Source organism: Apus apus, chromosome Z (assembly GCF_020740795.1).
Source record: "Apus apus isolate bApuApu2 chromosome Z, bApuApu2.pri.cur, whole genome shotgun sequence".
In the NCBI taxonomy this organism is placed as follows: Eukaryota; Metazoa; Chordata; class Aves; order Apodiformes; family Apodidae; genus Apus; species Apus apus.
In genome coordinates this window covers 29,330-50,044 of record NC_067312.1, presented here as the reverse complement: position 1 = coordinate 50,044, position 20,715 = coordinate 29,330, and the positions used below count along the sequence as shown (strand labels likewise).

The 20,715-nt window shown below is 41.8% G+C and overlaps 1 protein-coding gene and 1 long non-coding RNA gene across 3 annotated transcripts in view; one reads left to right on the top strand and one right to left on the bottom strand.

Moving 5' to 3' along the window:
* The window catches only part of LOC127395378 (uncharacterized), a 28,205-nt gene extending 10,490 nt beyond the window's left edge, over window positions 1-17,715 (top strand). Inside the window, exon 3 of the long non-coding RNA XR_007891788.1 lies at window positions 17,622-17,715. This is a non-coding gene — a long non-coding RNA (uncharacterized LOC127395378). The remainder of the gene's footprint in view (window positions 1-17,621) is intronic.
* Window positions 21-18,847, bottom strand: LMAN1 (lectin, mannose binding 1). 2 transcript variants are annotated; one of them, XM_051642244.1, is made up of 13 exons: window positions 18,602-18,847; window positions 17,642-17,796; window positions 17,445-17,552; window positions 15,423-15,484; window positions 14,645-14,744; window positions 12,551-12,674; window positions 12,136-12,194; window positions 11,403-11,535; window positions 9,479-9,672; window positions 9,296-9,366; window positions 4,935-5,088; window positions 4,069-4,190; window positions 21-3,292 (listed from the first exon to the last, which is right to left on the bottom strand). In XM_051642244.1, the coding sequence occupies exons 1-13, from the start codon at window positions 18,810-18,812 to the stop codon at window positions 3,256-3,258; spliced, it is 1,530 nt and encodes a 509-aa protein (XP_051498204.1). In that variant the 5' UTR covers window positions 18,813-18,847; the 3' UTR covers window positions 21-3,255. The 2 variants fall into 2 exon arrangements, with proteins under 2 accessions (XP_051498204.1, XP_051498205.1); XM_051642245.1 differs by lacking the exons at window positions 21-3,292; window positions 4,069-4,190; window positions 4,935-5,088 and adding an exon at window positions 7,531-7,729.
* Between the last annotated feature and the right edge of the window lie 1,868 nt (window positions 18,848-20,715).

Sequence of the window (20,715 nt, the reverse complement as noted above, 5' to 3'; positions counted from 1 at the left end):
ACACACCAAATTAACAAAAATGCTTACTAAAAATATGCATCTTTATTCAAATAACCTTATCTCTGAACTCCCAAGTGTCAATTTACATTAGTCAGAAACAAACATGAAAATGTCAGCTGTTTGAATTTAAAAAGAAACAGTAGACAGTCTTCAGTGTTACAGTAACTGATGCATTGATAAACTTAACATTTTCTTTAAACAGGAAGGTAATTTGCAAACCATCTTTTGGTTAGCTAATTTACAGACTGTAATTTTACTTTTGAAAGATTCAGGTGTGACCATGTATTTAATATACCCTGACTAGTACCAGGAGCTTCTGTTGCTGCCAAATACTTGCTATTTATTATCCACACTTCCAATTTTAAGACTTATTTTCCCACATACTGTCAAACTGGATTCCAAGGTGTCTTCTCCAAGTCCTGAAATCTTGATAAGAATCAAACACACTGTCCCTGCTGAAAGAAACTTCTAGTAGCCAGCCATCATAGGAGGCTACATTGGCTGACAAATATTCTTTGAGTCCAGACTTGTTGCTATCACTTCAAGAACAGAGAGGACAAAATTTGAGCCGGCCAGCTGAGAGCTTTCCTCTGATCCAGTGACTGATGAAGTAATGATGGATGTCCAGAGAGGCAAGTTAAGTGAAGCATGAAGCAGTTACTGCTTTTTGGATGTCATGCTTTAGACCTTCTGCTCCCCTAGGCCTGCTACACCAAGGTCTCCTAATTGCACATGGGAGATGCATCAGATCTCTTAGCAGCATCAACACACAAGCTGAGCCTCATACTGAAGGTACAGTTTTAGGTTCAAGTTTTCCCCTAGACACCATCCCCAGCATTCTCTTCTTTGCAAAGACATATGGGCTGCTCCAGCTTGAAGACTTAAGTTATGGTTGGATAAATTCACAGTAACAAAAGACCCAGGCTTCCTCCAACTGATACATTAGAGCTGTTCCTCATTATGCCAGGTAGATGCACCTACTTATCAAAACATAATTGCTAGTCTTTCTGCATAAAGGGACTTGCAAAGCCTGCTGAGAGAGGGGAGTTCTGTTCAGGTGTGATGCTGCTGCAGGAAGGCTTGCAGCTGAAAGGAACAACACTGTACATTTGCAGATCACTTTAAGAAAATATATTAAGTTTAAAGAGTCAGGGTTGTAAGAGCTTAGACTCAAGGCACCTGTAAACATCTGCTGGTGTTGAAAGAACTGAATAGATAAATTCCTATGTGTTATTCTGGCTCATCTTAAGTTTTTTTCATTGATCTATCCTATTTATCCAGCAAGATCAGTTTGAGGCAGTAGTTTCTCCAATTAGGACAGCAAAATCTTCTGAAACTTAGAAGTCAATCTATAAAGCTGTAACACTTGCAGGATACTCCATACTGTAGCTATGTAAATAGGTCTGTAGGTGTTACCATTTTATTGGTATAGGACAGACATTCACTTTTTGGACACTATTTTAAGTAACAAAATATATTGCATAGGTTTATAATTTCTCCAAACTGACAGGCACAATACTGAAGTGTTCTTCATCACAGCAAATTTGGCAGCATGTGTTGCTCTCCCAAGGGAGCAGACTGTAGGAATGCAGTAGTAGTATGCTAGATTCCAGACAATTTTTGCAGATTCAGACAAATCAGTAAGTAGAAGTGAAATATCCTGATGTCTTTGTGTATTTTATAGAATTTCGAAAATGAATCCCCCCCCTATTCTGACTTTACACACAAACAACTCAAGGACAAAGTTACCACAGATATGTGAACAAGGCAAAATGAATTCATTTCACATTCCAGCAGTTTGGGCTGCTTTGTTTCTTTCCTGAAGCAAATGTTCACCTGATAAGCAGTAGAGAAACACATGTTCAGTCTTATGCTTTTGATACTAAAGCAGCAATTGACACACAACACTCATTCTACAAGAGCTGCTGGATTAACACACATCTGAAGCAACAGCTTGTGAAGAAATGGGTTAGCACTCAATACCTGTAGTTTGGAACACTTGCCATGTCAAGATTTCAATGAAAGCATCTGTATTTCATACGTGAAAGACACAAGACAGCTTTAGAAAAGCAAAGACATATTCATACACTACACATATCCTTAACAAAATCAGATTTGAAGAGGTATAAGCAATGGTATATTTGCTGGAAGAGTTCCACAAATCTCCAAACAAAATCACAGACAGACTTGAAACTACAAAAAAAGAAATCAGTCCCACAATATATTTTAAGAAAACTACCTTATGTTTTCTCTCACTGCCTACACCAAAACTTAAAATAAGGAGATAAGCTTTTATTGGCTTGTTCCATATAGTTCATTTTCTATATCGGGTACCAACAGTCAGACTTTTTGAAGGGCCTGTTTGTGACCACATAAAATACAGATTTAAACATTTTTAATAAGAGTTAGAATTAACTAGAGAATTCTTGAACTGTTAAATCCAAATAGTAAAAAAATCAAACGTTTATAATAAGTTTCTGACCACTCTTCCAAAAAATAGAGGGGTTTGCTGTTGTGTGTGTGTGGGTTTGGGTTTTATTTGAATGTTTGTTGTTTTTTTTTAACTGGTATGTCAGGACACTTAGAAAAATCACAGAATTGTCACGGTTGGAAAGGACCTCTGAGATCAGAGCCCAATCATCAGCACAAAACACCAAAGCCAACCACACACAGTCCACCAAAAAACACCCACAAAAATCCAACCTGGGCCAGCAGAGCATGCCCTGAAGTGCCACATCTACACGTCTTGACTCCCTCCAGGGATGGTGACTCTACCACTCCCCTGGGCAGCCTGTGCCATCCTGACCACTCTTTCAGTATAGAAATTGTTCCTAGTAACCAATCTGACCCTCCCCTGCTGCAGCTTCAGGTTATGTCCAGCTTTCTGCAGAAATCATTTATCTACAGTTCTTATGATGAACAACCATCAAACCTGGCTATTTGAATCCCCTCCTCTGGAGTCTTAACAAAAGAAGTATATGGAATTTGCCTTCCAGTATTTATGAGAAGGTTGCTGAAAACACAGACCTGGATGGGGTCTGCAGTCTTCCCCTAGCTACCATTTGCTCTTCTGCTCCCCAGTCTGTTTTTAACTTTAGCATTAACAGTTTAAATGAAAAAAGTAATTTAGTTTAACAATATTCAATAATTTACAATATTGAAGTATATCAAACACTAAAATTTCCCTCATTTACACAAGTGTGGAATTTTCTGCGCGTACATACAGCTGTTATGTACACACAAAGGAACAGGTCATCAAAAGAACTTTTTGGCTGCTGCTTCTTGTTGACTCCTGAAAGAAAAAGCAGAAGAGAATTCATGAAGTAGTTACAATATAAAACTAGCTAACTGATGTCAATAACTATTTCATTTATTTGGGGATTAAAAGATCCCATTCCTTGCCAAAAGAGACTTAGCGAAATCAAAGACAAGTCATATCACAAAACCAGGATATACTCTCTTCTATTTACAAAGACATTGGTAGCATGTTACATCTGTAACAAGTTGAGGTTCCATAACTAATTTTATTTGAGGTATACTAGTTTTGTTTCAGAAGCCAGAACCTGTGAAACAACATACGAACTGACTGTTAACAACACTAACTAAAATTTTCTAAAGCTTCTCAGCATCTGATTGGCCTGGATATCATCACAGAAGACAAAACAAATACAACTATGAAGTGGAAGAATTTACTTTAAATGGTATTTCCTTGACCTGAAATGGAGTTTGTAACATGGGATAATCTGCATGTAGGTACATGCAGAAAAAAAAAAAAAATCAAATCAGATTTTTTTGTTCACGAACCTCAGTAAGTCCAGCAGAGGACCAGGAGGTCAGTAACAGAAGTAAAGTTTCCATTCCTAGAGGTTTTTAAGACCTGCCTGGTCTACACATTAAGGTACCTTCTCAGAATTCAGTGTTGGCCCTGCTCTGAGCAGAAGGTCCCCTCCAATCTGAATGATTGCTTGTTTTAAAGAGGATTAACATCTTCATACCATTGCCTCTGCATTTCCAGTCAGAAGTTCTACAACCAGTTGCCCTGTTGTCTTTAAACAAGAGCACACTTACTTGTACATGATATAACCAATGAATAATACTGTTTGAACTGCTACAAATATGAAGAAGTGCACTGTAGATAAGCACGATGGAAACGGTGGCAAATCTGGGCACTTTGATTTCTCACTAGATGCCTGAAAAACAAGAAAAATAGTATTTTAATATAAAATGTAAACATGACATGCCAACCAAGGACTTGTATCTGAGAAACAAAACAGGTCTTTGCAACATGGTCCAAAAACTCAGAACACAAGCAGAACACACATATAGATGACACCACTCTGAAAAATCGTTATCTTACTCCCCTTCACACTTTCACCTTCATGCTTCTCAGATAAGTGGGCTGATGTTCATTTGAGGGTTACAGGGGAAAGAATATATATTTGGTAAATTAACCCCCCAAAAAAACACATCAAGAACCTTCTTAGGGATCTTAAGCTAGTTCAGCTTAATTGCTACCTAGACTAGACTAAGGTGCTCCTGAACACCAATGCAGTCATCTTTCACACTTGGAGGCCTCAAATGGAGCCTACCCGAGCTTCCCCTGATTAAAGCTCTCCCTTCTGTGCAGGAGCAACAGAGAACCTCCTCTGTGCAGAGCTGTTAAGTAGGGTGACAAACACAAAAAACCCACCCAGGAAACCTAATTGCTTGACCTTGTTTCCACAGGGAATTAGACTAAAAATCATGCTCTTTGTGCAAAACTTCTCATCAAGACACAGATCATGCAGTTAGGTCAAGGCAGTGCAGTTTTAGCGAAGCGGCTTAATGAAGGATTAATTGCTCCATAAATGGAATGCTGGCTCATCCTAGCTTTTCACTAGCAGCCAAAGAAAGAATTATTACAGTCATGCTTACGCTACCAGCACATAAATTACCGTATTTCGTTGTACTAAATGCTCAATGTCCCTCTTTACTACATGAAGGTGTTCTTTGATGTCATTGAAGTGCTGAGTTGTTTCATAGACTCCTCCAGTAGAGCCAGGATGTTGAGCTCCACTGACCAACCTCAGAGTATCAGCCATGGAATTTCTGAAACGAGACAAACAACAAAACATCTTTCAACACAGAGAAGCTTTTCTACAAACAGCAGTTCCTTTAGATGCCCTTTATTCTATTAAAATCAGTCTGAAATAAATAGTTGCCCCAAAAGGCAGAAAACATTTTTTCTAGCTTCCAAGAATACCTAAAAAGAAGTAATTCCTTAATCAAACTATATTGTTTAAAATATTTAATTCCACAGACAGTTTCAATTTGTACAGCGCACCACCTCCCCATGTATGCTGAAAACGAGATCTAGCAAACATGCTGTTGCTGGACATCTGCTTTGCCTGGCTGATGAAGTCTAAACCAAGTGTTTTATCTGAGGCTCTTGCCAAGGCTTTAGGATAAGCAAGAGTTTAATGCAATCTCTGAAGAAAACCAAAAGCTGTTTGAAAAATAAATAAATAAATGCAGTCATGTAAGACATAAAAATAAGGAAGAGGCTTTAGGGATAAGAAAAGATTTAGATACATCCTTGTTTCATGTTTTCATTTATACAAGAAACTCATTTCCCACATGCATTGTCATAATACTTGTCTTCATGTGAATTCATTTTGCTTCTACACCACATCAAATTACATCTGTAACAAGTTGAGGTTCCATAACTAATTTTATTTGAGGTATACTAGTCAACGAGAGAAAAATACTTAATCTCTAATCAATATGTTCATATAATGTTACCCTACTAGGATGTCTCTTTTCAGTTGCAAAGAGGATTATTCTACAGCTAAAATATTTATCATGTGAATGTTAATCTCTTCATTATTAACAGCATAAACAATCCAAATGTATGTCTTAGGATTTCTTTTTAATTTACTTAAAACTTCACATGTTGTTCAGACAAGAGCTTCGATGCCCTCAGGGTGCAGTCATAACCCTTAGTTCAGTGCTCAGGAATTTATCACAGAATCACCGACTGGTCTGGGTTAGAAGGGACCTTTATTGACCAACCCATCCAGTCCCCCTGCTGTGGGCAGGGACACCTCCCACTAGACCAGGTCACCCAAAGGCCCATCCAATCTGGCCTTCAACACTTTCACATAAGAAAAAACAAAATCAAAATCAGCTTGAATACTGTTAATTGAGTAAGCTGACAAGAACAGCATTATTTCCAAGTTTTATACAAAATTATATTGCTGATTTTGAATGACCCATATTGTGAGAACAGCAAGTTAAGCAATGAAGCCTAAATGTTTACTAATAGCCTCCATAAAGATGCTGCCCGTCTTTTAGCTTTGCATCAGTTGCTCTTGATGCCATTAACATTCAGAAGAGACAGGGCTAAAAATAAAAACCCAAGGGAAAAGGGAACATCAGTGAGGTAGATAGCTGTTCAGCAGCACTGCCAGCCCTCCAGAGGCAGCTGGCAAGCAGAGGTTGTTGAACTGGTGTCCCAGCCACTCCCCCTCCCTCTGCAGAGCTGCACAGCTACTTAAGCAGCTGTACCCCAGGCCAGGGCCTCACTCCCCTGATCCACAGCCACACCAGGCTGCAGACTCATCACCTCCAAGAGTTCATCATGATGGCCCCTACTAAATGCTGGGTGAACATACCAGGATTACCAGTTTAGTAAAAATGCCACTTACACACACAAATCAATTTAACACACCAGACTACCAGTCTGCCACATACGTCCCACATAACCAACAAAAATTCTTTTCACTTTCAGTAACAAAAAGATGTGAGAATTCACCCTTTCCTGTCATCTCTACAGAAGATCAGTCCCACTTCCAGCATGTGTTAGAAGCTCAATCCCTTTCCACAGTTACATTTCCAGTTATTTCAGCTATCATACTGCACTCTAGGACCAGGTAGTACCAGTGGATTTCCTCAAAACTCTCCATGTTTAGCTCAGTAGACTCATTTTTAATATTGCGAAGTTATCAGTAGTAGTTACCAGAAACTAGCTGCTTCTGTAAGCCACTGCAAACACACCTAATCAAAGCAACTCTCACCTTCTCTCATTGTACATTTCTGGTTTGGAACTTACACACACACAATGAACACAAGACCAACCTCATCTGTCCTAACTTCAATTAGCAAATATATTATCCAGAAATTAGTTTTTATATTTGTATTGTCGTTGTATAGATTAAACTAAATTGATTAATATTTACCTGTACTTTGAAGTAGTGTTAAAATAATCTATTTTAGAAGTAAGCTTTTCTACTGGAAGACTTTTTTCTTAAATAACCCAAACAAACACCATCATGACCACTCCTTAGTAAATGCTGATGGTAATTCTGTCTATCGACATCCATCACATTGTTATCTTGCCCCATTATTTGCAGTGCTAGAACATGTGTGATACTCAGTGTTCTTCTCTCCTAGTATCACCACCCCTAAATATTTAGCAGAGGCCTGCACACCTGCCTTCCCCCAGACCGATCTGCTGCTTGTTAAGAGCAAAGTAACTTCCCTGAACAGACATGGTTTTTATCAAATTTAATTTGCATTTACTTTGGCATGAACAATACCATGCTGATGGTTTCTATTGTATGAACACACAAGATTCTTCTGTCATCAGATGATTAAGAAGCCCACAAATCTTGACAAGAAAATTACTTAGACAGTAAGTCCTTTTCCTCTGGGATGACCAGCAACACAACAGCAGGCTGTTCATTTCTGTCTATAAATAAAACATTTCTTTAATCTAAGGAAAACATTAAGATGGTGTTAGGCAAACTCATACCTAGGAAATAGTCACTGAAATGGCAGACTGCCAGCGGTAACAAGAAAATCTAATTTGCCTGCAAGGTATAAAGATTTGTCAAGAATATTAATATAAAAGCTTTCCTGGAAGAACAACTGCAAAAATGGAAGCACTTTAATCTTCATTCTACAACAAACTGACCTACTTAGACAAATCACAAGAGCTGCCCTTGAACTAATACAGGGAAAAAACCCACAACTGTAGGAATCTGTTTTCTCCTTTTTTTGAGCCCAAGGTAAGGAATGTTTTAACTACTATAAACGAAGGGTTAAAGCAGCTTATAGCCATTCCTGCTGAGGACAGCAATCCAAACACCTCAGAAGCAGGACACAGACATCCCTACCAAACACAGGAAGTCTCTGAACTCCATTTCAGCAGTATGCTGTATGACAGTGTCTTAGCACCTAACCAAGGAAATTTTAGTTAAAGTTGGGTTTCCAGTACCTCCCGGGACGGAGAGTGCAAAACCTCCCTGGGCAACCAACCTGTACCAGAGTTCAACTACCCTCAGAAGTTTTTCTTGTGCCTACAGAGAATTCCCTAATTTTCAGTTTGTGCTCTCTGCCTTTCATTCTATCCCTGTGTACCACTGAGAAGAGTCTGTCTCCATCACCCTCCCCACTGCTAGAATCAGATATTTATAGCCACTGGTAGGACACCCCCAAGCCTTTTCTCCAGGCTACCCAGTCCCAGCTCCCTCAGCCTCTCCTTGTACAACAAATGCTCCCTCAGGCCAAGAAAGGATGTTGTTTTCCAGATCTGGCCTTTGTTTCATCTGCCATCAAGAAGCAATATTCTCTCCGGGCCTAGCCTTACTACTACTGATACAAAAAGTTAACCTACAATGGAAAGGACAAAAAGCAGGAAAAAGTGGCCTCTCCAAGGATCACTGGAATTCTGAGAGACTTGACATAAAACTGTACATTGTGACATACAAACCAGTAACACTAACAGACCACTACGGAGCAGTAATCAATATACAAGCTGTAGGCAGTCATTCAAGAACTGGGGAAAAAAACTGAAGATAAAACATGTCTATATTGAAGAAAGAAGCTAACTACTTTAACAAAACAAAAATTAATATTTAGAGGAATAAGCAATAAATCTCAACTCCTACTGCTTGCACAGACTTTCATTTGTACAGAACTACTTCTCACAATTACTTACATGCTTTTACTGGTTGTTTACACTAAACAAAACCTCAAGTATGCCTAATGTAGTATTATCTATATGTAATATTATAGAATTTATTTATAATATATAACAATAGTAATATAATCATATATATGCCACCCTAGGAACATGAACTTCCTTTGTTACCAAAATTAAACTTTTGCAGAGAATCACAATCAACACTAAGCAACTGGCAGAGAGAAAATTTAAGTTTGTCAACATTCTGCTACTGAAATAATAAATAGGATTTTAAAGGTGGAAAATAACAGAAAAGCCAGAACTCATCCTTAGTATTTCAAAAGCATTTACCTTATTTCATTTATTTGTCTAATGACCTCTTCCTGAGTTTTCACAAGTGTCTCAGTCTCCTGGTGGGAAACCTGGTGGGAGGTTAGGAGAAAAAGATCAACATCTCTTGGAAAAAGCAAGTTGATCATGCTGCTGAAATCAGGTTGATCTATCAATCATGGTGGTTCTTTTTTATTTTTTTACCTGTCCTTGTTGACCTGGAAAGCCAGCTCCTCTTTTAGCAATCTCATCTGTGACTGCAGAGACATATTTCCTCTGCTCATCCAGAACCATGTCCAACTGCCTGTTAAGCTGTTTGATTTCCAGATGGATTCGATTCTGCCCCTCAAAGATTTGCCTCAGTTCACGATCACTCACAGTTTCAAAAAGATCATCGGCTGATAAGGAAAAAAACACAGGCAGTTCTTCCATGTGTGCATTCCTCACAAGCTACATTATCATTTTCCTTGCACCCTTAAAAGCTTCCACACAGACATACTTTTTTTCCCCTAATTTGATGTACTTGGTGTTTATTTATCACCATTGCTATGACAAAGGATAGCCAAATGGGATAAGACGAACTGAACAGAGAGAACTGCACATTCAAAGCCAGATTCCATCTCAGAGTTCCTATTTCAAGGCCTGGGTAACATGCAACATAAAGCAGAATGAGGACACTGTCATTCCTAGGAGACAGCTCCCTTGCAGAAGCTAGCATGGCATTACCTTCTGCCCTGCAGAGGAGAGTTGCAGGTACTAAGTAATAACTACTTTTTTAGGAAAAGGAAGCTTTAAAAAGTAGCTTGAAACTGAGAAGTGACTGCACATTTTGAGGGAGTTCCTCCACAGTTTCAACATCTGAAAGAAAAAAGCCCAAAAGACTCTGTGGCAAAAAAGGATCATTCTTGCTTATCAATGGAAGGCTGGGCAATTATCTCAAAAACACTGATGAAGATTAAATGGTGTAGGACTCTAAAAAAATTGTAACTTACCACTGTACAAAAAAGATGACAACCTGAGATTTCAGGTCTAGGTGCCTAAAGTACATAAGTGATATGTGCATGTCCAAATATAGCCAATTTAATCCACAATGGAGAGAAACAGACTGGCTCCCACTGTGTTTTCAAATAAGCAGATTTGGTTTTGCCCAGCTCAAAAAAAATTACAGAAAACCCAAGCAAACAAAATCTCCACCATGTTCTATAGCAGAACAAACATCAAAGGTCTTTGACTAAATACTCAAAAAAGTGGACAAGAGTAATTATTAATAGTTTTCCTAAACTAAATACCATTCCATATCAGTGGGAAAACACTGTTCAGTCTGAGCTCAAGATGGAGTGGAGGGGTTAAACTTGGCCCAGGGAACATGTGTGTCCTTTCCCATGGCAGGGGGGGTTAGAACTAGATGATCTTTAAGGTCTCTTCCAACCCAAGCCATTTCATGATTTATGATTTTCAGTATCTTTAAACCAACACCTGCTGAGCACTGCAGATACACAATATCAGGAGTAGAAAGGGCAGTTCTGCCTTACCCAGCCCAACTTAAATAATGAAGGTCACAGTTTTTAAGAACATCAAGCTGGGAATTTGGTTACTAGCCAACCCGAATACCAACACTGAATGCCAGCTAATGGTGTGGTGCTGCAATTGACAGAACTAATTACACGCCCAATATTAGGCAAGCACTAAAAAGCTTTTCCAAGTAAACACATGTTCCAGCATATCCGCTAGCCCACCTCCAATAACCATAAAACAAGATGGAAAAGTTTACGAATGTGCAGAACCAGACCAGAAAGACAACCATTCAAATACACTTTCAAACTACCAAAAAGGCCACACTTCCTTAAGCACCACTTTACAGAGGGATGCAAGGGGTTCTTCTACTCTTTCATACAGACGCTCATCATTCCTATCATATTTCTGTTCATTTGTTTTGTTCTCAATCCAGGCATGACAACAGGGACTTTATATTTCATAAAACTCTTTACAAACACAAGACCAAAGTTTCTTAAATAAAGTAAATATCACTATTAGGAGCTTAGTTAGGTCAGAGTATCAGGCCCTAGTTCTGAAGATCCTGGAAAGCAAATGTTTTCCTTGACAATGAAACATCGCTCAAGTAACTTGCCTGGCTGTCCTTGCACATCAGGATGTTCCTTTTGAAATTCTTCTTTCTTTTTATCCAGTTCTTGTTGAAAGTGTTCAAACTCTTCTTGATACTTCTCTTTATCTTTTTGAGGAATTTCTGCATCTGGTGTTGGCTGCAAGACATTATCAAAGGAGAGGCAGGGGTGACATTTTGTTCGTGTTCCCCACCACTCCTAGATAACCTACTCTGCAGCAAGGCTGCTCAGATTTCAGATTTGAAGACATAACACAATTAGTGGAGCACATTCATATATTAAGCTGAAGTGAGAAACGAGACATTCCTATGGAGACCCATAGCTTTTTCCCCTGCTACATGTGTACTTCCTGTGACTAAGAAGAAATCAGGTATTATAAGGATGAATCCTGGTTAGCAGTACAGAAGTGTTCAAGGGGTATGGGAAGCTGAGAAGAAAGGTTATTTTTCCACTTTCCAAACAAAATGTTCTTTTTAGTTTGGCTTTTTCTGCATGTTTTGATTTAACATCAGGATTTTTGCTGATTCAGTCTTGCTTCAAAAGTTCTGGTCTTGAAAACATTAAGATATTACTGAAACATTGCAGTCTGGTCCCATTTTTCTAGAATGGATGACAGCACAGCTACATGCCAGCATCCTGAAACAGGGATGCCAAGTGTGACTTGAGAGGAAACACCATAACCTACATATAAAACATACACAATAATCTATTCTACTAATTATGCATAAAGATGCTTACTGCTTCCTTCCCAGGCTCAGTCAGCTGGAAGGTCAGAAAAGACAGGACATCATGATCATCTGCATTAAAGAAACAAAACAAAAAAACACTGTTACTACCCTGTTGCCACATGTTATCAATTCTGGTACTCCCCAAGTCAACCTTGCACTTGCAAAGCACCTCCAGGCAGCAGGATCTTCCTGCAGTCCTCCCATGAGCTTATGCAGTGGGGAATGAAGCTGCACAGTGTCTATCAGGACAAACTGAAAGTGCTTCTGCCCTGGCCAAGAGAAGGCCTAAGTGTAGCAGTAATTTGGGAACAGGAGAGGATTTATTACTTCATCATGGTCCAAAAAGGATCAACACTAGCAGTAAGAGACCCCACCTCTTTCGCAAGCCCTACAAGTTCCCACCATTTTTTTTTAACATTTGCTACCTGCAAGTCCCCCTGTAGCTGCAGATATTCCAAAATATCCTTGTGATGGCAACACCATATCTTCCACTTTTGCACAAAATTCATAGTCTTCTTTATCTGGAGTAAAGCCATTATTAATTAATACCTAAAAGGACAAAGACCATTTTTACCACATCAATCTACTTGTGTTAATTGCTTTGTCAGTTTACAGCAATGGTCACAAATACAACTTATCTGATAACTCAGCAGCTGATACTAGAAACCAAAATACTTCTTTCTGAAAGATGCTTTTCACAAAGAAAATGCCAAGTTTTCTATTTTAAAAAGGAAAAAAGGCCCGATTCAAAGTACAACATGGAAAAAAATCAGCATTTTCTAGTCATCATGTAAGAGGATATAGACCACAGAATTCAGACACAATTTATTTCAGGTGCAAGAACCTTGCAGAGGAGCAGGCAGCCCTGTGGTGCTGGCAGCCAAGCAAGCAGGGCAGACAACCTGCTTGGCTGAGCAAGGGATACAGACTGGATGTGAGGAAGCATTTCTGTACTGAGAGGGTGGTCAGCACTGGAACAGGCTTCCTGCAGAGGTGGTGGGTGCCTCACACCTGGCAGTGGTTAGGAGGCATTTGGACAATGCCCTTAACAACAGGCTTTAACTTTTGGTTGGCAGGGTCAGGCAGCAGGACTGGATGATCATTGTAGGTTCCTTCCAAATTGGAATTATTCTATGCAATTCTAAAACTGATCACGGCATAGGAACATCAACTGGTTCAAGAAATCACTGACTCAGTGATTATTAAATGCCAGTCTATCAAAAGTATAGAAACATAGAATCACAGAGTGGTAGGGGTTGGAAGGGACCTCTAGAGATCATCTAGTCCAACCCCCCTGCCAGAGCAGGATCACCTGGGGCAGGTCACACAGGAACACATCCAGATGGATTTTGAAAGTCTCCAGAGACGGAGACTCCACCATCTCCCTGGGCAGCCTGTCCCAGGGCTCCCTCACCCTAAAAAAGTTTATCCTCATGTTGAGGTGGATCTTCCTATGTTCTAGCTTATACCCATTGTTCCTTGTCCTATTACTGGACACAACCAAAAAGTTACTGGCCCCTTCCTCTTGACACCCAGCCCTCAGGTATTTAGACATGAATAAGATCCCCTCTCAGCTTTCTCAGTGAGGTTCTGGCCAAGACAATTTTTTTGTTTGATCTAGGAAAGTCATCCCTTACTCTTCCTAGGTTGATTCTAAGCTTAGGGAGATCCTCTCTTCCTCCATGGATGCATCTGCAGAACAGCTAAGGTTAGCAGCAACACTTTGGGCCAGAGAAGTTCCTAGATAAGGCATCAGGGACCAGGTGCACTCAGAGAGCAGCCTTGAAGTCTGAAATTTAACTGTCATTCAAAGAGAGCTTCTACTGTTACAACACAGTACAAGGTCCACCCTCTTTTAGGTGCATTCATGTTTACTTTTAGAGAAACTTTTACTACAAAACAAGAGCTGTGTGTTTTATGGCTAATATCTACGAACAGCACCTTTTCAAAAGAAATCAGAAGCCAAGAAACACACTTCAGAGCTGTCACAACCCAGCACCACATTAGTATTTTTCTCACCTTATCCAGAAGGAATTCACAATCATCTGAATCACATTTAAGCAGCCTTGAAGACTGCCTTACACCAGTGGTTTTCCACCTTCTTTGATCTTCAAAGCACTACTGTTTCTTGGAGGTGGGAAGCCTGAAGTAGCACATCTACAACTACTGTCCAAGAGCAAGCTTTGGTTTTTCCACTCACATTCCAAGGGCCTTGACAACTGGCTACAAAACCCTCTGCAGCTCTTAGTAGGTTGGCATGAGCGACACTTTCAGAACATGAGGAAAACCATCAATAGCTGCTGAGTCAGCTCAGGAAACTACAGAAGCACTGACATGGCTAAAGAGCTTGTCCAGCATCTGAATGCGCTGCACCTTCTTCCAGCTTCTGCTGCTGAGCTCAATATTTTTGAGAATATTGGAAGTAACATACAGGGTCTTTGTTCTAACTCTTTGAAAATTCAACCTCATGCCTCGGAAGCTGAGACCCACCAAGAGCAATATGATTTCAGAGTACTCACAGTCAGTTTCTTCTGGTAGTACGTGACCTTCACCCGCACAGGGTAGGGCTTGTTACGGAAGTCCCTCTGGCATGAGGCCAGTGCCTGCGTGGAGCCATCACTGCAAGAAGACAACTTGCATAAAGCTGCATCTTAGATTTATCAGCCAAGACATAAAACTACCCATATATCACTCAGCAACATCATGAGCATTTTTCACAATGCAAGTTTTCCAAAGCCTGTCCCACAACTACAGTGAGTTTTTCTGAATCTGGGATCAGCAACAGATGCTTGACACAGGACACAGGACAGACAGAATGCAGTGCTGGGGAAAGCTGTTTGCTTCCAAGATAGATTCCTGCACCTGTGAACTGAGATGGAAACAGGCTGAAGTCCAGAATGCACCAACTAACCTCTCTCCTCAGAGAATCAACCTAAGAAGATGACAGTTTTGCTGTTGACAGTAAACAAATTCATTTCAGCAACAAGCAGTTAGCTTTCAGTCAGTCATTAGCTGTGTGTGACAGATACCCATAAGCAACAAAGAAGTAAAATTTCTGTATCTCCATTTGTCTTTAAGTTCATCCATCCCAAAGGACATATGCCATTTAAATATTCATCTGTTGCCAGTTTCTGTGCTGTTACTGCCAAAAAAGTGCCTTAACAAATAGAAAAATGCAAAAGGCAGGGAAACAACGAAGTTTCATATGAAAGAAATCTTTGTTTCTCAAAGAGTTCCATGCAACACACACATCATACAAAAGCAAACGTCCATCATTAACACTGAAAATAAACTTACTTCTGATGGTCGTACAGAAGTCTTCCATTGTTGCTTACAACAATCACTCCAGGATTGTTTTTCTAGAAAAAGAAACAGCAAACAAATGGAATAGTTTAATTAAAGTGAAACAGTAAGTATAAAGCCTGATGGCCTTTCTGCAATAAAACAGCTAAAGTCATTACACTACCAAAGCACCACAGATGCTTTTATTCCTTCTGCACTTCAGGATCACATAAGCAAAGCCACTGAGTAGCATGGTGTCCTCCTCTATGCTTTGCATAGTTAGGGGTGAAAAAAAAAAAAAAAAAAAAAAAAAAAAAAATCACACTAATTTGAGTTCCTGGATATACTACCAGTTACCATAATTTGTCAAACACGGAATATAAAAGCCACAGGTAGGACAACTTGATATGGAGTGAAGATTTAGCTTAGACATCAGGAAGAAATTCTTCACCACGAGGGTGGTGAGACCCTGGCCCAGGTTGCCCAGAGAAGCTGTGGCTGCCCCATCCCTGGAGGTTTTTAAGGCCAGGTTGGATGAGGTTTTGCGCAGCCTGGTCTAGTGGTTGGGTTCCCTGCTCATAGCAGGGGGGATGGAACCTGATGATCTTTAAGGTCCCTTCCCACCTTAATGATTCTATGAAGATACAGATTTTGAAATTAATAGATGACTTAGTACATCCAACTTTGGCTGCATAACACTGGGAAAAACATCCAGACAGGCATTATGTTGTCATTCTGTCACTACTTCTACAGAGAAATAACTCAACTCTAGTGTAACCTACAGCCTTAGAAGGAAAAAAGCTCCTTCAGCTTTTAAATAAGCATCATAAACAGGGTGCTTCCAGTTGGCAGTACCAAATGAAATCTATTTCTGGATGCTAGCACATTAAGCTGAGGACCAGTGACAGCACCAGACATCTTCCAGTGAGCACACTGGGAACAGCAACAAGAAGAATTTATCCATACTGGGACTGAAGAAAGTAACAGGTTGTCATTAGAAGAAGCCTTACAAAGTCCAGTATTAAAGACACGTCAGACCAACACAGGCATGACGGAGACTTTCGTTTCTAGAAGAAGTGACACATCATCAATTTCTAAAAAAGGGTTTCACACCTCACTGACTTAACTGGTCATGATCAGAGCCTTGGTGCTGTCAAAGTTCTGGCAAACAGTATTGTTCACATGCACTTGTTGGTAGATGGTTTCTTCAGCCAGCTGAACTACACTAGTGCCCCTACTGATGCCACAAGTCAGAAGAAAAGGGAAAAAGTATCCTACAAATTCTTAATAAGTTTAACACCTCCCTAATACTCTTGCCTTGTGTTTGAAGATCAGACACATAAACATACCCTTCTGTCTTGCAGCTTCCTTATACGATGGAGTTTGCTAGGTATCAAAAGACATCTGTAGGAAAAAAGCTTGTAAACCTACAAAATTATATCTAAAAACATTTAAGACAAGCGAAAGCAGAGCAAAAAAGCAAACCAGACCTACCAGCTATTGTTACAAGTTTCCCAGGATCATTCTGGACTGGAAAACAGGAAATTCAAACAGCAACTGTCACCCCATCTGCTACAGAATTTTTGCTGCTGAACTACAGCAGATTTGTTCCAAGAAAAAGAGCATGTCTGAAGACAGACATAGCAATTTGTGTTTCCACAGTGTCCTGTTTTGGCACAATACACCTCCTTGAAAGCACATGTCTTCAGACAGATCAACATTTCAGCTTGTGTATGGACATTCCAAATGCCAGCTTGTACAGATGTACGTGGCATTTTCCCTTCAAACCTAACACATGAGCCAGTGTTCAGTGGAAACTAGTTATGTTATGCTTTACCTCTCAAGCTTAAAAAAAAAGTATGAAAAAGTCTATCAAAAATTCTGTAAAGGAAACTTGACTTTTTTCATTTATCCCTTCAAAGTGAAAGGAGGGAGAGTAGGAAAATAACATCCCATTTTCTTCCACAAAGTTATACATACAAAACAGGCAGGAAATTAATTTATAATCTTTGCTAGAAGAGTTTGCTTCCAACCAACCTTTCCATCATTGTCAAAGGAATCAAAGAAAATTCCAACACCGTTCCACTTGTCAGCTGCCCCGAACACAGGACCTTCCAAGCCTTGCTCTTCTGTAAACCAGATTGCCTGTTGCAGAAAGCAAGTACGAGCCATAAGTCAAGATTCACTTTTTAATGCATGTCTATTTCTTTCCAGGCAGATGAAATTCTCAATACCAGTCCATCGGCGCCGATGCGGCCTCTCCCCGTGACTCGGAAGGTCACTTCGACTTCCCAGTATTCAAATATCGACTTGTTTTTTGTCCACACTGATCCTCTTTGGCTTTTCAAAGATGTTGTTATACGAATCTGATCTGCACTTGGTATGGCATCTAGAAAGGAAAGGAAGCAACACAACATCTGAAAGAGAAGGCACTGCATGTGGTTAACTAGCCCCTTAACAAGTCTTGTAAACTCACAACATTTTCTAGTCTCCTCACCTAAGGAAGAGTTTCCAAAATAACTTTTTAGCAGAATAGTCACTTGAGAGGGGAAAAAAATTGTGTGTAATAGTTCAAAAGAACAGACATATATTTAGAGAGAGCTTCATTCACTTATATTAAATAACATTCATTTTTGTCATTATCTGCTTGAGAAAAGCAGTAGGAAAGGCCAGGTGTGGGCAGCTTTCCTCAAGCCATGTGTAGCATATCAAATAAGAGTACAGAATTAGCAAGAATGACTTAACCAACATCAGTACGTTACAGTCTGTCAAAAAATAAACACACAGCAGAAGCTACTGCAGGGAAACTCTGCAAAGAAAACCCGATGTAGAATAAAAACCAAACAGTTTTGCCAGGAGGGGCACTCAGGGGAGACCAAACGCCTCAACCCCGGGGGCACATCCCAGGTATTCGCCAAGGCTCGACCTCCATCCCAGGGTTTCCTATTCCCGGCCTCGGCAGGAGCCGCGGGGCGCCCGGCCCGGCCCGTTCGAGTGACACATCAGCACGGCCCGGCGGGGCGGGGGGAGGCGAGCGCGGCCCTTCTCCCTCCGGCAGCCGCGGGAGCCGCCGCCTGCCCCCCGAGCCCAGCAGCGGGTCCGGCCCCGGCCATCGCTGCCGTGCCCGCCGCGGCTCCTTCCCTCGTGCAGGGTTCCCCGGGCCCGGCCCCGCTCGCCCCGCGCCCCGCACTTACTACCCGTGTGCACCCAGAACGGCACCGTCCCGTCCGCCTGCACCAGGTGCGGCCCCTTGAAGCTGTACTTGTACTCAAAGCGGCGGTGCGGCGGGGCTGCCGCCGAGCCTTCCGCCGCCTGCCCCCGCGCCGGCGGCAGGCGGGCCCAGCCCAGCAGCGCCCAGGCCGGCAGCGCCCAGCCCAGCACCCAGCCCAGCGCCCAGCCCGCCATCTTGCGCCGTGCGGCGGGGCGGCCGGCGGGGCGGCCAGCGGGGCGCCGCGCGATTGGCCGGCGCGGGGCGGGGCGGGGCGGGGCCGCGGGTTCGGCTGCGCGGGGCGGGGCCTGCGGGTGCAGCTGCGGGTTCGGGTGCGCGGGGCGGGCCGCGGGCGGTGGCAGCGCTGCCGGGGCCCGCGCTCTGCCCCTGCCCCTGCCGCTGCCCCTCGGTGTGTCTGAGCCGAGATGCCGCTCACGCGGGCTCCGTCCCTTTCCACGGCCGCCGGAGACGCTGCGGGCGCGGCAGCCGCGCCTCGCAAGCTGCGGGGAGCGAGCGGGGCGCGCTGTGGTGGCACTCGTGCCCGCACTCGTGCCCGCACTCGTGCCCGCAGCGGCGCCCGGGGGCGGAGGTGACAGCGCCAGAGGGCCCGGCGTGCGGGAGCGCGGTGCGGGGCCGGGCCGGGGCTGCCAGCTGCGGCTCCCCCTGACAGACCCGCTTCAGGGGGAAATCATCATCAAAAGCGGGGGGTTTCCGTGTCTTTCTGCCCTGGGGTCTCGTTCTGCCTTTTTCATAGTCATTTGCTTCTGACAACCCTTTTCCTCTTGCCTCATCTGTGAATATGAGCAATTGAGAGGCAGTAAGGAGGTTCAGAGCCTGCTAAAGAGGATGATCTTGGAGTCATTCAGGAAAGATTATTTTTTTTTAATGGCATCTGCTTCAGTGTGGCTGAAAGTAAAACCTCACAGACTCACTGGAGAAAGTACATTCTCGGTTACACAAAGCAAATGTATTGATTGGATGAGACATGCAAGCAAAATATTTCTGAGATAAAGTTTATAACATACAAGTATCTTGAGTATACATGGTCAATTAATACTTGTTTAAATATAGAGAAAGAAGTACTTGATGTTTTGTTCTCTATAGTGTCTTCCATACAAGTATATTCTATATATTATTGTTTGCTTGTTTTTTGGAGTACATCCATGGGAGAAGGGAATGGGGAATATCTTCTTCAGCTAACTAGACACAGAAAAAGCTGTTCTTCTGTTCTTTAAAGATCTAGAAGGTAATTTTCCAGGTAAAATTCCAGAGCACTGGGACAATACAGTGGGCTGCAATTACTTGGAGGAGTAAAATGGTGTGTGCGTCAGAGATCCAAACAGAACAGCATGAAGCCCTCTCCTGTCTACTTCGTGCTACTTCTACTTGTCACAGAGCATGCAGAATGCCAGAGGACTTGGTGGCAGCCCACAGGCAAGGAGCAGGATTTCCTAGGTCACCATATAGTTATTTTTTAATTCCCATAGTGTTAAAAAGGAAAACTCCACTTGGTTTGTATAATCACCCTGTACTGAAGGGCTCCTGTAGGCTGCAGTAACTACTCAGCTACTCCTTTCCCTCAGCTGAGGAGCAGTAGTCAAACTATGTGCACATGTGTACGCACATATGCAAACTTGCACATGTATAGGTATGTGCTTCAGACATACATTGGCTAAGTGGCAGAAAGTCCAGGGATAAAAATTTCAATTTTTTTTTTTTTTTAAAGACAGCGTAGGACTAGTTTTCTTCATCTCTTCCCTTTGTGGCCCTTGCAACTGACACTGCTAAACTCAAATCCCTCTTGATGCCAAGATTTCATTAATGCCAAGGAAGTTTGAGCCATACATGTGAACATGTGTGGAATCATGTAGCCATTCTGGGAAGCCACCCAGCAGTGCCATCTGCATGAACGTTCTTCTTTAAAGCCCGTGTTGATTGCAGCGCTTACTGCCCGGATCACTGTGATCTCATTGAGATAACCCCTGTCTCAGGAAATACAATCTTTGCCAGAGATGTGCCTCAGCAGCCTGGTTCTACAAGTGTTAATTGCAGTTGGTATCATGGTCTGTTAACATTCACCTGTCACTGTGCCAAGCCTGC